Source organism: Oenanthe melanoleuca, chromosome Z (genome assembly GCF_029582105.1).
Source record: "Oenanthe melanoleuca isolate GR-GAL-2019-014 chromosome Z, OMel1.0, whole genome shotgun sequence".
NCBI classification, from domain to species: domain Eukaryota; kingdom Metazoa; phylum Chordata; class Aves; order Passeriformes; family Muscicapidae; genus Oenanthe; species Oenanthe melanoleuca.
In genome coordinates, this window is record NC_079362.1 from 6481838 (window position 1) to 6497137 (window position 15300).

At 41.2% G+C, this 15300-nt stretch overlaps 1 protein-coding gene across 1 annotated transcript in view; it reads right to left on the reverse strand.

Moving 5' to 3' along the window:
- The window catches only part of VCAN (versican), a 98781-nt gene that overhangs the window by 27890 nt on the left and 55591 nt on the right, over window positions 1-15300 (reverse strand). The window contains exon 8 of the mRNA XM_056514411.1: window positions 1328-6790. Within this exon, the coding sequence (XP_056370386.1) occupies window positions 1328-6790 (5463 nt within the window). The remainder of the gene's footprint in view (window positions 1-1327; window positions 6791-15300) is intronic.

A 15300-nucleotide genomic window follows, 5' to 3' on the forward strand; every position in this document is an offset into this window, starting at 1 on the left:
ACTAAACCATTTCTAAGAGTTAGTTTCTCACAGTGAGAGGGGAAATCCTGAAGACAGTCCTTCTGATATGCAAAAAATAAAGCCCTGGCTTTGAAAACTTACCAAATGGATAAGAAAATTCTGTAAATCAGAGGCATGAGAAAAATTAAGACTTTGTGCTCATGTTTTCCCAAAACAATCTAACTACAATTTATGGGGAAGAAAAAAAAAAAAAAAAGATATCTCTTTTACTCCTGAAAATTAGAGATTCAAAGACTTCTTATAGTACCAAGTTCCCTGTGTAGACATGGGAAGGTAGAAGGTCCAGCTGAAAGACTCCAGAAGAAAATCCTATGTGCAAAAGTTTAGGATTGTAATTAAGTAATTAAGGATTTCACCTTTTTTGGAAAGTGATCTGATCCCATCCATTCAACAGGGTGCTTGTTTTAGGACTGCTTCACTGAAAGTCACAAGTGTAGGGCTCTGTTAAGCACCTCAATGGTGTTTTTTGTGTGTTTGCTGTCTGTTTGTCCTTCTACAGACTGGATATTTCCACAGTAAACATTTTCAAATTGCCAGCTACCTGGATTATTTGAGTAAAAATTATAGTAAACCTATAAAATCAGACCAGTCCAGTTCTCTCCTCAGCTGTATCTTGACAAAATATGAATTGAAGTGATACTGCTGGCATCACCCATGTATTTGATGAAATTGCTCCCAATACCATCATGGAAAACAAAATACCATGGCAAATAATATCTATCAAAAAGTTATGTAATTTTTAAGAGACTATATCAATCACTTAAAGCTACAGGCAGGCTGAAAAGAAGGTCTTGGCTTTCTCTTGTGTGGAAAGCTATCTTGTAGGTCAAGAGAAGTTCATTTTCATAAAATTCTGATCCTAAAATTTTGCTTTCTAAGTCAACTGCAAGATGTTAAAAACAACCCTTCATGGAATTCAATTGTGTAAGAACTACCACCACACTCACAAGAGAAGCCATCAGATAAAATTATCTGTTGGGAACTGGCAAATTAAATCACTCCTGCTGATTTCCCTACCACAACCAGAGTTACCTTCCTGTCTCTTAGAACTGGCTGGTTGCCTCCAGTCTGATCCAGAGCTCCACAATGCAAACACCAAGGGAAAGTCACTGGGCTTGAGTTTTTTGAGACCCCCCATGCTCCTCCACTCTGCAGGGGTCACAACCAGGCTGATTTCTCAGCTGGAGGGTTACGAGGTCTGTCATCATTTCACACACAGCTCTGATTGTCACACCTCTTACCAGAGCCCAGGCAACACCTCCACAAGCACCACAACACACACCACGGGACACATTTGGGAAGTTACCTGGAATTTGCACTGCTGTGCCTTCAACTGAACCCACACTGGTGCCAATCACGAAATCTGATCCGTTTGTGACTTCGGGAAGGGAAAAGGATGAAGTTACAGCTTCCACAGTGTTTGGCTCCTCAGAGCTCAGTGTTGATGGCTCATTTTGGTAGGGGCTGTTCCCAGGGGCAATGCTGTTTGTTGCAATGTTAGAAGAGATGGTTGTGATCTCCCCCTGACCAAACAAAGCTGACTGTGTTTCTGTGCCTCCATCCGAAAGCTGGGAGGGAGAGGTTAGCATTGTAACTGCTTCCTGGCCAGGTTCAAATCCTTCACTTTGGATGCTGTTGGGTGAGTCTGAGACAGCTGTGGACACGAGCCAGGGGTTCTGTCTCTCAGTACTCCTGTCTTCCTCTTGGCTGGGATTATTGACTCTTCCTGAGGAAGCTTCAACTTTTGTTGTGCTGACTTTTGGAACATATGTGCTCGCTCTTTCTCCAAAATTCAGAAAAGCAGTGGGCAAGACATGTATTGATGGAGAATCTCCAGAAACAGCAGCTTCTTCCTCACCACCTAAATCAGTTATAGGGGTTTCTGTCTCCTCTGTCCCCCCTGTTAGAAGCCTACCAAAGTGAGGAGTGCTTTCCATGCTTGTGCTGTCTGAAACAGGCTCAGGAGAAAGCTCCAGCAGAGAGGACTCAGTTGTGTCAAGAAGGTCAGTAGTGGGCAGTTTATATGTTGCTGTAACATCAGAACTAACCTCTTTGAAGATTCCTCCCAATGAATGATTGGACTGATGTGAATCCCTTGATGATGATGATGATGATGTGCTCGTAATGATTACCTCAGGGTACTCAGATACTCCATTTACTAAATGAACAGTTACTGAGGATTTAGGAGTTTGAGGAACAGAATAAAAACTCACTGGATCTGTTTCCTCATACTCTGCTGATGCTGATTTTGTGTTTGTGTACACTGTGGGACGATTCCCTGCACTCTTGGTAGGTGACACAGTTGTCAGCTGGGATGTAGGCTGTGTGGTGACAGCACTTAACTCAAGCTTGCCAGTTGTCAGAGCCTTTTCTGGCTCACCAGTCACAGCTGGTGTAAGAGAAGGAACCACAGGCTGATTATCAGCCAGTTCTTCTTGGCCCATCCCAGAAAAGCCAGAGATTGTTTCACTTTGATCTGCTATGACTTGGCTGTTTGCTGAAGTACTTGGCTCATAGGTGTCTTCCGTGGGGCTGATTACTACAGGTTTAGACTCCTGAGGCACCTGAGGGCTTGCCAGAGATGGCACTGTAGGAAGGAAAATGCCCAGTTCAGAGAGTTCTGTGGTGGTGAGAGCTTCTGTTGCAAAATTCATGTCATTTCCTGAGCCCACATCCATGTCACCTGAGGTTGGTCTGTGTCCAGAAGTCACCAACTCTCTACTCGGTGGGCTGGAAGTAGTCAGAGGAAGATTATCACCAGATCCAAGTGTCTTTTCCTTGGGAGTGGAATAATATTTCTCCCCTTCAGCTGTTGTGCTGTCATCATAGCTATATGTTGACTGTGTAACAGGATTTGGCATTGTCTGCACACTTATTATATCCTCAGGCATTGATTTTGAGTGATCCATGTCTATAATAGTTGTTTCTTCTGGTGGGGTTTGCAGTCGTTCCTCAATCAGGGTAATATCACCATAAACAGAAACATTCAATATAACACTTCTTCTGTCATCAATCATGGGAATAATTTTTTCATATAACCCAGTTTCACTTGTTAGTTCTTCTGATGAAGCTATCTTTGGATGAACAGCAGATGGATTTGCCACAAACTCTGTTTCTTCTGTAAAAAGGGAGGCTAGTCCTGTGATTGCAGTCTGTGATCCATCTCTTGGTGTCTCTGTGGTCACAATTTTGGAATAAACATGTCCAGGAACACTAGACGAGACATTTAGTTCTACTTTGGATACAGTAGGTATTGAGAAATGGGTAAGTGTATCAGGGGAAGATGAATCTGAAACACCAAGCCAGCCAGATCCTTCCCCAGAGCTCTCAGGTAATACTCTGCCCAGCGCTTTTGTTGTTGATGTTACAAGAGATTCCTCTGTTTCAGGATTGGGAGTTCCACTCAGTATAACAGATACAGGAGTTGTGCCACCCTTAATCAGAAAATGTGAATCTTCCTCTTGAGAAATAGCTTTAGAAGTGGGTGTCGCCTTATCTGTTTCATTTTCTCCTCTCCTATAGTCAGTTTCCTTATCCTGAGGTTCTTCATTTGCAACAAAATAATGTGTGGTGTCTTCAATCTCTTTAGAAATGAAGCTCTTGGAGCTGTCTTCTGCTAAAGCTGAGGAGCTGGGGAACGTGGAGGTGGGGAATGGGTCTCCAGTTTCTGGCAGCAGCTCAGTTACAGCACTTGTGACTTCTTCATTAACTTCAACATTTGTTGGAGTGCTTCCTCTTTCAAAGTCTTGTGTCATGTCAGTGGAAAGTTCAGATCCTATATTTTCAGGGTGAGAAGTTTGAGGGCTTGAGGTACTCTTGATTTCCTTGACAATAAATGGCACTACAGAAGGAAGAACAGCAAGGTCATCTCCTGACCCCTGTCCTGAAAACAGTGGATCACCAATGAACTCGTTATTTGACAGTTTTTCTTTCTCAGGTGTTCTGGGAATCTCTTTTGTAGGGAAAATGTTTTGCAGCAGCTCTTCCTCTTGCTCTATAACTGTGACTGGAGAGCTCATGTATTTCCTTTCAATTGGCTCAGTTACTCTGCCATCATTAAACGGCAAAAGTATTTCTTTAACAGGTTCAGTTTCTAATTCCTTTTCTTCCAGATAGGGACTGAGAGTCGGAACATTTAAAAATCCCAGATATTCATGGCTAGTCTGTGTACTTTTAAAAAGGTCTGTGGTTGTTTCTTCAGAAGATTCTGTAGCTTTTGGTGAAATTTCACTTGGCCTCTCTTCCCCAGAATGTATATCTTCCATCAAAGGAATCTTTGTAGAAAAATGTCTCACTGTCAGCTCAACAGTTTCCTCCTCAGTTCTCAGGTCCCCTGCAGTTCCCACAGAGGTCACCTCGTGTTCAGAGCCCGTGACCTGCTCAGCAGGATCTGTAGTGAAGGCATGATCCAGTGCTGATGTGCTGACAGCTTGCCTGTCATCCTTCTCCCACATTTCTGGTCTCCCAGTAGGGGCAGTGGCTGTTTTTGCAAATGATCCAGTGGATGTGTCTGGCTCTCCAGATCCCTGGTCAGTAACTGAGAAATGACCTCCAAATATTTCTTCTGTAGGTCCATTAGACATAAGTTTTGTGGTGCTGCTGTCATCTTTGGATTCTTCTCCAGAGCCATGCTCAATCAGGAAAATCTTGCCCAATGAGACAGTTGAAGAACCAGCTTTTGTGTCTTTGCTTTCTGTAGATTCAGCTACTGCTTTTATGCTGCCAGTACTGTGTGTCACCAAGCCTTCATGGGGGCTGTTGCTGACCACAGATCCTGGAGATGATGTGGCCTCACCCATTTCTGAATCTCCAGTTTCAATTCCTGGTGCAATGTGAGATGTTATCTCTTTCATGGAACCAGATTTTATGTCAGAAGGAGCTGTGTAGGTTGGTTTTGTTTCCATGTTTGGTTCTCCTGGGTTTTTGGTACTGAACATATCCAGGGACATCTGACTTTCTACTCCAGACCCCTCTGTGGAGCTTTCTGACACAGTACTCAAAACTGTTACTGCAGATTCATCTGTTCTTGCATATTTTTCATATTCTGTTGTCGCATCCTGTGGTGAGGGATCATTTGTGCTGTAAACTTTTCCTTCATACCTTTCTGTCTGTGTTTCAGTGACAGGCCTTAACGGAACCGAAGTCAAAGTAGCAGACTCAATGATAAAATCTATGTCTCCAGAACCTGGATCAATAAATGGGGAGCCAATACTTACCACTTTGCTTGTGGGACCCCCTGAAAATATGTCTGCTGGCTCTTCTGCTGATCCTTCATTTACAAAAAGCTTCTTCTCCCTCAAGAGAGGAATGGTGGTGACCTTTTTGATTTCAGAACTTAGGGTACCTGGTACTGTTTGTCTGAGTGGCTCTTGACTTACAGTTCTAACCTCACTTGTAGTGCTCCCAAGTTCACTCAAATCCGAATTTTCCTCTGCAGCAGTAGCTGAATTTTGATGACCTGAATAAACAGTGGTGTGTATTTCCTTTTCATCATCAGTACTCTTTTCAGTTACAAGAGAACTGGCAAGCACTTTTTCCGTAGTAAGCTCAGACACAGAGTTGGTGGCAACAGTTACTTCAGGATTTTGATCAAAAGCAGAATAAGGAGTACTTATAGCTCTGGGCAAAGCAGAGGTGATTCCTGAATCAGTTACAGAAAATTCTGTCAGCAGTGCTGTGCCGGAGCCCAAAGAAATGTCTTGCACTGAAAGTGTTGCTGTTGCTGCTATTTCCTCTGTCACAGCTGAAGTTACAGTGATGCTGTCTTTCACATCTCCAGAGCCTTCCAGAACCATAAAAGAAGCAGCACTCATCTCAGGCTTTTCTGTATGACTTGTTTCCAGAATATTGTCAACAGGGGAATTTGCATTAAGTTTGAGAGTTGTTTTATAATGGTCTCCTGGAGTAGGAGTTGCCTCTTCTGAAACAAGGTCAGCTACACCTTTGTCTACTGTAGCAGGAATAAAAACTGCCTCCAGAGAAGAAGTTACAGCAGAACTTTCCACAGTAAATTCATCAGGAGAAGATGTTATACCAGAATTATTTTCATCATCTTCATTTCTTGACCCTGTCACGACTTCTAAGACTGAAGTGGAGAGCTCAGATTCAGTGGAGCCATCTCCAGAGGATTCACTAGAAATCAAAAGCAGGTTTTTGGTGTCTTTAGTAGAGCTCTCCTCAGTTCCCTGCCACGTCATGGTCTCTCTACTGTTTTGCAGAGACTGCTGGTGTGAAGAAGTGGTGGCTTTTGATTTATCTGTTGGGACAACTTCAGACTCCCCACTGTAGACTGGTTCTAACATTGCAGCCCCTGAGGTTGGTTGTGTAACCTCAAACGCCCCTATTACCTCTCCAGCTTTGCTTGGTTGCATAGTGCCAGAAGCTTCAGATTCATTTATTATAAATGTGTTTGTCTCATTGATTTGAGAAAAGGTTACGTTTTTGGAATGAGCAACGCTTTCAATTTGGTCACTCCTCGCCTCCTCAGCTTTTGTGCTCTTAGGTGCACTGGTAACTTGTTGCTTCCCATTGATGAACTGCAAAGCTGGAGGAGTTGTAACATCAGTGGTATTTTCACAGTCCTCATCTTCTTCAAACTCTGAATAGTTTGGAAAGAAAGGATCCAGTATTATATATTCGGATGAGTCCTGCACAGAGTCTGAAGTGCAGGGCTCAGTCTGAGCTGACTCTGCATCAATGTGGGTTTCATCTATTGCATGAGGAAGCATGTGGCGATTGAACAGATCCAAAAATTCATTCACCGGGTGATCTGCAAGAAAAAGAGAGCTTTTCATAATCCCTAAGTAACAGCAGGCACTTGAAGTACAAGCAATCCATGGGAGAAAAAAAAAAAAAAGAAAAAACAAACAACAAACCAAAACTAAAAAAAAATCTGAAATTCAACCATTCTTGTAAATTCAGTGTGCTCTTCTGTTGACACAAAGTTAAACTCTGCCATGATGTGTGACTTTCTGGTTGGAGCCTCTCTGCATATTGAACACATGAATTTTTCAGCACTGCTGATTGCCACGTGCCCTTGTTCCCAATGCCTGAGTTACCTTCTACATTTTCAGCAAAGATGAGGCATGGACAAGATGAAAACCATTTTTCAGACTAACCTGTTTCAACTGCTTCCAGGGATTTAAACATTAAGTAACCTCTACCAATAACTGAACCTATGCAAAGCTAAGCAAGGCAAAGTCTAAAAAAAAAAGAGACATAAAAAACCCTCCCTCTTCATCTCTATTTTCCTTTTAGCTTAGATTAATTCAAATTACTAGGAACACCCTAACATCTACATCAATCATTCTTCACTAGACTTGGAACCTAGGTCAGTGAATAAAGTTTTGCTTTGCAAGTTGTTGCTATTTGGAATTTTAAAGCATTATGCAGCAAAGAAGAAAAAATATCACAGATTCAAAGGTCAACTCCCACTCAGAGGTTAACATGATTGAAGTCCAGTAATTTTCTTCTGTTTACCATTTACTCTCAATTATTTACACACTCCCACAGGTTGCAAACCTCTCACACATTTTTTTCTAGGTGGCCAGGCAGATAAAGAGGAGGAAAGAAGATCTAAGAAGGCAAGATTTTAGCTGCAGAAAGCCTCATTAATTCCTCCAAGATTTATGATTCCCAAATTCCATAGACACTTTTCAAACTTGCCCTTTCAGCACAAACATTGCTTCAATTCTTCTGTTCCAGAAAATGGATGCTAGCCTAACTAAAATGAAATTAACAAAAAAAAAACAAAAAAACAAAAAAAAACACCAACCAACAAAAACAAAACAAAACAAAACAAAACAAAAAAAAACCAAACAAACAAACAAAAAAAAGGATACAAGAGATTCAGAAAAAAGCCTCATATTTCAAGCTTGGCCAACTGACTTGAAACTGGAAACCTTGTGCTGAAACACTATTCCAAGAGTGTTTCTTTCTTCTGGATCTATGCTTATAACTGTTTTGGCCAGAGAGGATTACTTTCCTGCTAGTACAAACTGGAATGGCCAAAGGAGCTTTGCCCACATCTACCAGGAGAGGATTTGAACCAATTAACAGGATTCCTGCCTTAGAGCACTGTCAGCAGCCATTGCTTCCTGAAGAATATCTGCAGTACGTGACACAGCTCAATTTTTAAACCAAATCTTCCTCACTAAAACTGTCTACAAGTCATAAAACAATGAGAACATGAGGTAAAGCACTTCATCAATTTGAAGTAATTCCCCTACCTATGAAGATCATTTAACCTCTGTGACTACTGTGTCCTCAGAGACAGAGTCATCAGGTGATCATTCTGGAAAAGAATGTATTCAATCAAATTAAACTGACACAGAGGACTATGAAAGGTTTGTGGCCTGGGCTGGCCTGTGTGTGCAAATTGACTTCAATTTGGTTTTGAAAAGGTCACTGCAACTCCATTGAGAATTAATGTTCTAATATCTCACGCCGTGTTTACAGCTAAACTCATGAAGTGTTACTGGATCACAGCTTTGCTAAAGCTGCAGCTGAAGAGCACAGAGGATAAATCACCTTCAGCATTGTTTACTTCAACTACAGTGTGAAGTTTGTACAGCACTAAGCTCGGTGCTCCCAGTGTAACAAAAAAAAGGTTGTTTTTAACCTTGTTTGGCTGTTGCACACTGCCCAGAGAAGCCTGGTGTTCACCCAGGGCCATGGCAGCTATATTTGATGGCTACAGAACTGAGATTTCTTCTCTCTGCCTCACGTGTGCTTGTTGGGAGTTATTTTGTGCATTGCTTGTAAAGAATGAATACTTTCCTCCAGCAAAGTAGAAATATTTACAAAGGCTGCCCAATGCCACAGAAGAATAAATTTTCTGCAGCCATTTACTTGAGCTCTCCCAGATGTCCCTTTCAAATTTTGTGAAAAGCAGGAATTTAGTGATCTCTCCAAGATTGGCAGTATGACTTTGAGGAGCATGTCTAATACCTATCCTTTCAGAATCCATGAATTTCAGCAAAAGAAACTGAGAAACCGTGTCCTCATAAAAGCAGAAGTTTCAACTGAGATAACATTTCACACCTTCCTTTCAAATCTGTGCATGCAAAAACCCTCGGGAATTCAGTCAGTGAGAGAGGAATGGCAAGACAGAGCTGAAAGGGAGCTCTGAGAGTTTCTGGTTTTTGGTAAATTCACAATGAAATAACTGCACCCACACACAGACCCAGAGAAGCACACACAGAAATTTGAATGGCCAGGAGAGATGCCTTGTGCTGTGTGAGCAGCTGAAGGAGGGATGTGCATAAACAACCTGGTGCATGGGCTGGAAAGCCGTAAAGATTAATTATGATTTCAACACACAGCAATTAAGACCGTGAAAAAAAGCGTGCAGCTTTTCACAGAAATTGTATGTTAAAAAAAAAATTAAATAAAATTATAAATCCTGGATGGGACTGGATGGGCTGTAATTTGTAGGAGGGCACCATGACTAACAAGTTTTGGCCAACAGTGCAGTATTTTTGCAGCAGTGCACACCTGGGAGTCCCTCAAATTAGTAGCTCACACTAAGTCATTTATGGTAGGCAATAAATTTAGTGAACAACATCTGTTCCAAATTCACCTAGAAGACAAATACAAATTCTTACACATGCAAAGATCTCTATCAGACCCTACTTTTACTTTGTTAGCTTTTTCAAGATCTCACATGCCACAACAATCCACATAAAAGAACTTCAGCAAAAGGTATGATACTCTGATAATAAACTTTCAGGAGGCTCTTCCATTAAATAATAAGTATCTTTGCAGGGCTTTTCTTGAATGTTTTGGTTTTTACCAAAGAAAAAATAATGAGATTTTCAGGAGACAGTAAAGAATGTAATTGATTGATTTTTTTTTTTTTTAATTAGAAATTCTTTTCCTTCTTACAGGTTTGATTATTCAGTGTTGGCATTCAGGTTGCTCAGGGTTAAGAGCTATGAGAAATGCTCTTAAACTCCTGAGATGGCAAATAATCTACATAATGATGTGGATAATACATCCTTGTCAACTGGGTACAAGACACTGGGATGAAAAGTTACCATAAAATATGAGTATAGAAGAAAAAATCTTTGTCTGTTAAGCTGGTTTGTTAGACACTGAGGGCAGGAACACAGACACTTGAATTATTTCTAAACTGTCCAGATGCCACTGACTTATGCTGCCCCTCTTTATTTCACACCCATTCCTGCTGCAGGTAAACACATACAGACCAAAGACTACTAAAGAAGAGATGAAACCACAACTTTAAAGGGAAGGAGTTTGGCTATCAGACATGCTTATCAATAGCTCATGGAAAACAAGCCAAAAAGAGCCTTTTTTCAAAGGAGTGCTTTGTTATTCTGGCTCCAGGAGAAGCAAAGTGAAAACAAGTAGCTGAAAAGGAGCAAAGCCAAGGGTTGCCAGCTCAGAGTGCCAACCCAAACAAGTCCTGGGAGAGATTTATCAGCAAAGCCTCTCTTGGAGGGAAGGGATGAGTTATGCTCTGAAATGGAGGTGGAAAGGACAGGTATATCCAGCCTAGAGTGTTTATTAACCCATTTAATTTAGATTTTCTAAACAACCTGCAAGGAACTGGTATCTATCCCAGTAACAGTTCTTATATGTAAAAAATTAAAACCCCTCTGGCTACAGGGTGATTTTAGCCTGCTGCTGCATGGAGCCACAGAGCCACAGACCAAGGTGTCATTAATTCTCATCACAGCCCTTCCAATCCATCACAACTGGCTCCAAAACTCATGCCAGTTTTTCAGTGGACCAAACAGAAGTTGCCTCCCTGTGACTGGTGCATGAGATAACGTCTGCACACATCCAAAAATGTGTAACGTGCAGCAATATTTCTCTTCTTGGGAACACTTTAAATATTCCACAAAGAGCTTTTACAAGACCATCTTCAAGGGGGCAGGCAGTAAAAAGTGTTTTCTCTCTCAAAATCCATGAGATAAGCATCTAAAGAAGAATTAATAGGGAATTAAATAGAAAACATGTTATGATGTTTTCCAAACTTTCGAAACACAGAATATTTCATTCAGAAGACTCATTGTTTTGTGAAGTCCCTTTCAAAATGAGGCTCTTAACATCTAATCTGGCATCCTGCAGGTAATGGAATTTCACACTCCTGCAATTTGTCCACTTATTTCTCCAGAGCCACATGCTGAGTTATTTGTGAGCAGTAGCACAGTTCAGTCTTTTGTAGAAGGACTAGAGGTCTGATAAAGCCATGAAATTCACATAAAACTCTCTGTGGACTTTAAATAAGGCCCTGCATTTTGACAAGAATACAGCTTAAAAAATAATAATATTTTAGATAAAAGATTAAAACCATTTTGGACTCTTTGGACTCCCTTGCATAATGTGATATACAAAATCCTTAACGTTCACCAGCAAGAACCCAAAACCATGAGACAGGTTTGCATGAAAAATCAAAAGTTTGCATTAGTCAAATTATTTCCTGCACTTGATAATCAGATTTTTTTGGGGGATTGGTTTCATAGAGTTATATCAAGATTAAAACGTTATAAGTTATTGTTGGAGAGAGCAGAGAAGCCAGAGCTGATCCAGGGATGGAGCAGCTCTGCTGGAGGAAAGGCTGGCACAGCTGCCACTGCTCAGCCTGCACAGGAGGAGCTCTGGGCTGAGCTCAGGGTGGCCTTGCAGGGCCTGGAGGAGCTGAGCAAACATGGACAGAGACAATTGCCCAGGGCTGCAGGGACAGCACACAGGGAATGGCTCCCAGTGCCAGAGGGCAGGGCTGGGGGGGATTTGGGGCAGGAATTGTTCCTGGCAGGGTGGGCAGGGCTGGGATGGAATTCCCAGAGCAGCTGTGGCTGCCCCTGGATCCCTGCAGTGCCCAGGGCCAGGCTGGACACTGGGGACAGTGGAAGTGTCCCTGCCGTGGATGGGGTGGGATGGGTGGGATTTAAGGCCAATCAGTCTCAACCCAAACCATTCCATTTTCCATGATACTGTGAAGCCATGGATAAAAGACATGTATAGATGCCAATGGTTTTAATGAGCTGTTTCAAAAGCCCTGCACATTTCTGGGATGCTCATGGTGGGATCACAAAGTTACCCACCAGAGAGAGCCCATGGACAGCTAAAATCCAGACTCTGCTTCATCTGGAAAAGAACAAAGAGTCCCCAAAGAAGAAGTGGAGATGGTTCAAACCCTCTGAAGCCTCACACCCAGGCTTAGAGAGGGTCTAGGATCCTCTAAGGGAAGACTTAACCAGCTTTCTGTCATGCACTGACTCCCCTGAACCTCAGCTCTGCCAGGATCCTGGTCTGCAGGCGGGATTCAAGCTTTACGACCACGGCTTGCTGAAACTCTTACAGCAAGAAAAAAGTATCCAAAACCTCAACCAATTCCACAGGAATGTGTCTGTTTCATTGAACATATTCTGTTTTAAAAGCATAGTGAGGAAATAAAAAAGGGATTTGAAAAGCTGTCCCCAATACAAAAATTTTTAAAAAATCAAAATTTTTTCATTAAGTAAAGTGTTTATTCCCCTTAAGATATTACATTCAAATTGAAACAAAACCATTCCATTTTATAGAAATAAATCAATCTGGTAACAGCTTTTGGGCTGTTTTGTTTCACAGAAGAGGTTTGGGTTTGGTTTTTTTTAATGTATATTGTTCTTTTCAGTAAATTTCAAAAAACAAAAAAAACTCATATATTTTGAAATACAGATATTTTTGCTGAACCAAAATTCCAAGTGTCAGTCTTTGGAACATGCAATTCCTCTAACTTGTGCCATCTTGTAGTATCATTATCCCACCTAAGCATGGTCAAAGTGCAACAGTGCCCCAGGCATACTGCTTCTCCTCCTCAGGAAAAAGCAGGAATACTGCCAAGGAGCTGTTCTAAGGCATTAAAGAAACATGGGTAGTATTATAAACACCTGAGTATTTTTATTTTTTTTTAAAGTTCAGAAATAATTAAATTTTTGATGCTTTTACTCCTTCTACCTCACATTAACATGACAAGGTCTAGTAAAATCCAGCTCTTGATTACTGTTCACTCTAAATAAACAAAAGGTTTTATTCAGTTTACTTTAAAATGTTTCCCAGCTGGACATATATATTTCTAAAATTTTGTTAACTTTGGCTCCCTTTACAAATCCTTAAGGATGGAGCAGGTTTTAATAATTTGGGTTTTGGATTGTTTCAGGGCTTTTTTACCTTCTAAATGTTATCAAAATTTATGTTTTGTTATCACTCTGAGATTCAGAAGAGATTATTACATTCTCACATATATATAAATTTACCTTGCATAAAAGTCTCAACAACTCAAGTAAACTTCTGGAAGAAAGTAATTGTAAGGAGTGACTTTTGCACAGCTGGCTGGGTAGGAGTTGAAAGTAATTCAAGGTGGGTGGTCAGTCTTGCCTACTGAAATTCACTTATCCACTCTGTCTGCTTTACCATATTTGGGTGTTTTCATGCAAAATCCATGACTATCAATTTCTGCAGCCTTTTCACAGCCCAGCCAGGACCCCAGGCTGGAGCTGCTGGCCACAGGCAGAGGCACCTGTGGAAAAGTGGATGTCACTTAGGTGGACATCTGTTCTGCACAGGGCTCTGGGCTCACTCACCCCTGCCAAGCTCCGAAGCAGCAGACAGGATGATGCAGAAACCATGTCAGAAAAAAGGAACTGTTTTATTATAAAAGCATATCATGGAGCCCTCTGGCAATGCCTGGCGTTTCCTTTGTTCATCTCCCCCACCCAACTATAAATTTGTTAAAAAGAAGCAGACTGAGTGAAATGTCAAGTTGTTAAAAACGGCAGCTCTGCCGTGTCAAGGCTGAGCCCCATCACGGGCAGGATGCATCTCCCTGGATAGTGCCTGGATATTTGTCATGCAGCATTCTGAGGGCAGTCATTCCCACTTCCTTTCTGCTGCAATATGTCACTAACAAAACACGACTCCAGCCCCTGGTGCCTCCTCCAGAGCAGGTCCTGGCTGTGAGCATCCTTCCAATGACAACATTTCACTCAGAGAAGACAATTCCAAAGCTCTGCAGGGCTAAACAACCCAAACCCAAACAACTGCCATGCAGTAAATCATTTTTCTCCAGATGCAACCCAAAACAAAGCAAGGAGTCAGACTGTATCTGACTTAGCTGCCTGTGTGTGGAGGGAAGTCAAACTCTGCAGGAAAAGCTGGTTGGGAAAGAGCAACTGCTCACCAGAATGACTTCACCCACTATTCCATGTGTGATATTCCATGACTGACGTGGAAAACTGAGGTATCAATGAATTTTGGGGTTTCCTGTCCCACTTCACCCCCACCCCTTTGTTACATTTACATCCTGCTAAATGGGATAACCTCAGATGCTTCTGCCATGACACAGCTGGCACAAGAAAGAACCAGTTGTGGCCCTACCAATATGGGGAGAGAATGGCACTCCAAGAGGAATCAAAAATTCATTTACCACAGCATAAATTTGGGCAAAAGTCAGAATACTACACTTAGAATCTCAGAGCATATGCCCACCCTTTGACTGCTCCTGTGGCTGCTCAGGGCTGAAAGGAAAATTATTTCCCCCCTTCCTTTTTCCAGTAATACTAAACCCCTAGGCTTTAGGAAAAAAAAAAGAAATTACAGTATATTCCTTAATGTGGCAGTTTGTGAAAAAAAACCAGGTTGACATCAAATTATTTTAAGCATTTTTTCAAGTGCCTCATCAGCACACTTTTAATTTAATTCCTGCACAAGCCCACTTTGGATGCAGCAAGCATCCAAAATCACATTCTTCAGCTGCAGTCCCTGCTCTTTTGGGGCATTATTTTGGGCTATTAGATATGTGGCAACATGCATTCTTTTTCTCATGGCAATTTTTTTTTAAAGTTTCATTTTTCTTCATTGAAATATGACTAAAATTTTGTTTGGGACAAATCAATCTTGTCCTGTATCTTCCTGCATATGCAAAATTAATTGAGTTGCTACAGAAGTGGCAGTGATAACTCAACATTCTGTAGTGTCTTCATGACTTGTCAAATGCAAATGAGCTTTAGAATACATAATTAGAGTGATTACATACATAAATATTGATATACATGGCAAAAGGATTTTTTTGCATATAGATCTGAGTCTTGTGCTTTGCAAATATTACTCAGAAGATAGAGTGGATTCTGAAACTGCAACTTTAATGAATTATTGTCACTGTCATGCCTTACTTCTAGAAAAAATAAAGCTGGAAGTCCTTAAAATTTATCTAAAGGGGTCAATAAATAAAATTGTTTTGAAATTTTTCTAAAGGGGTCAATAAATAAAATT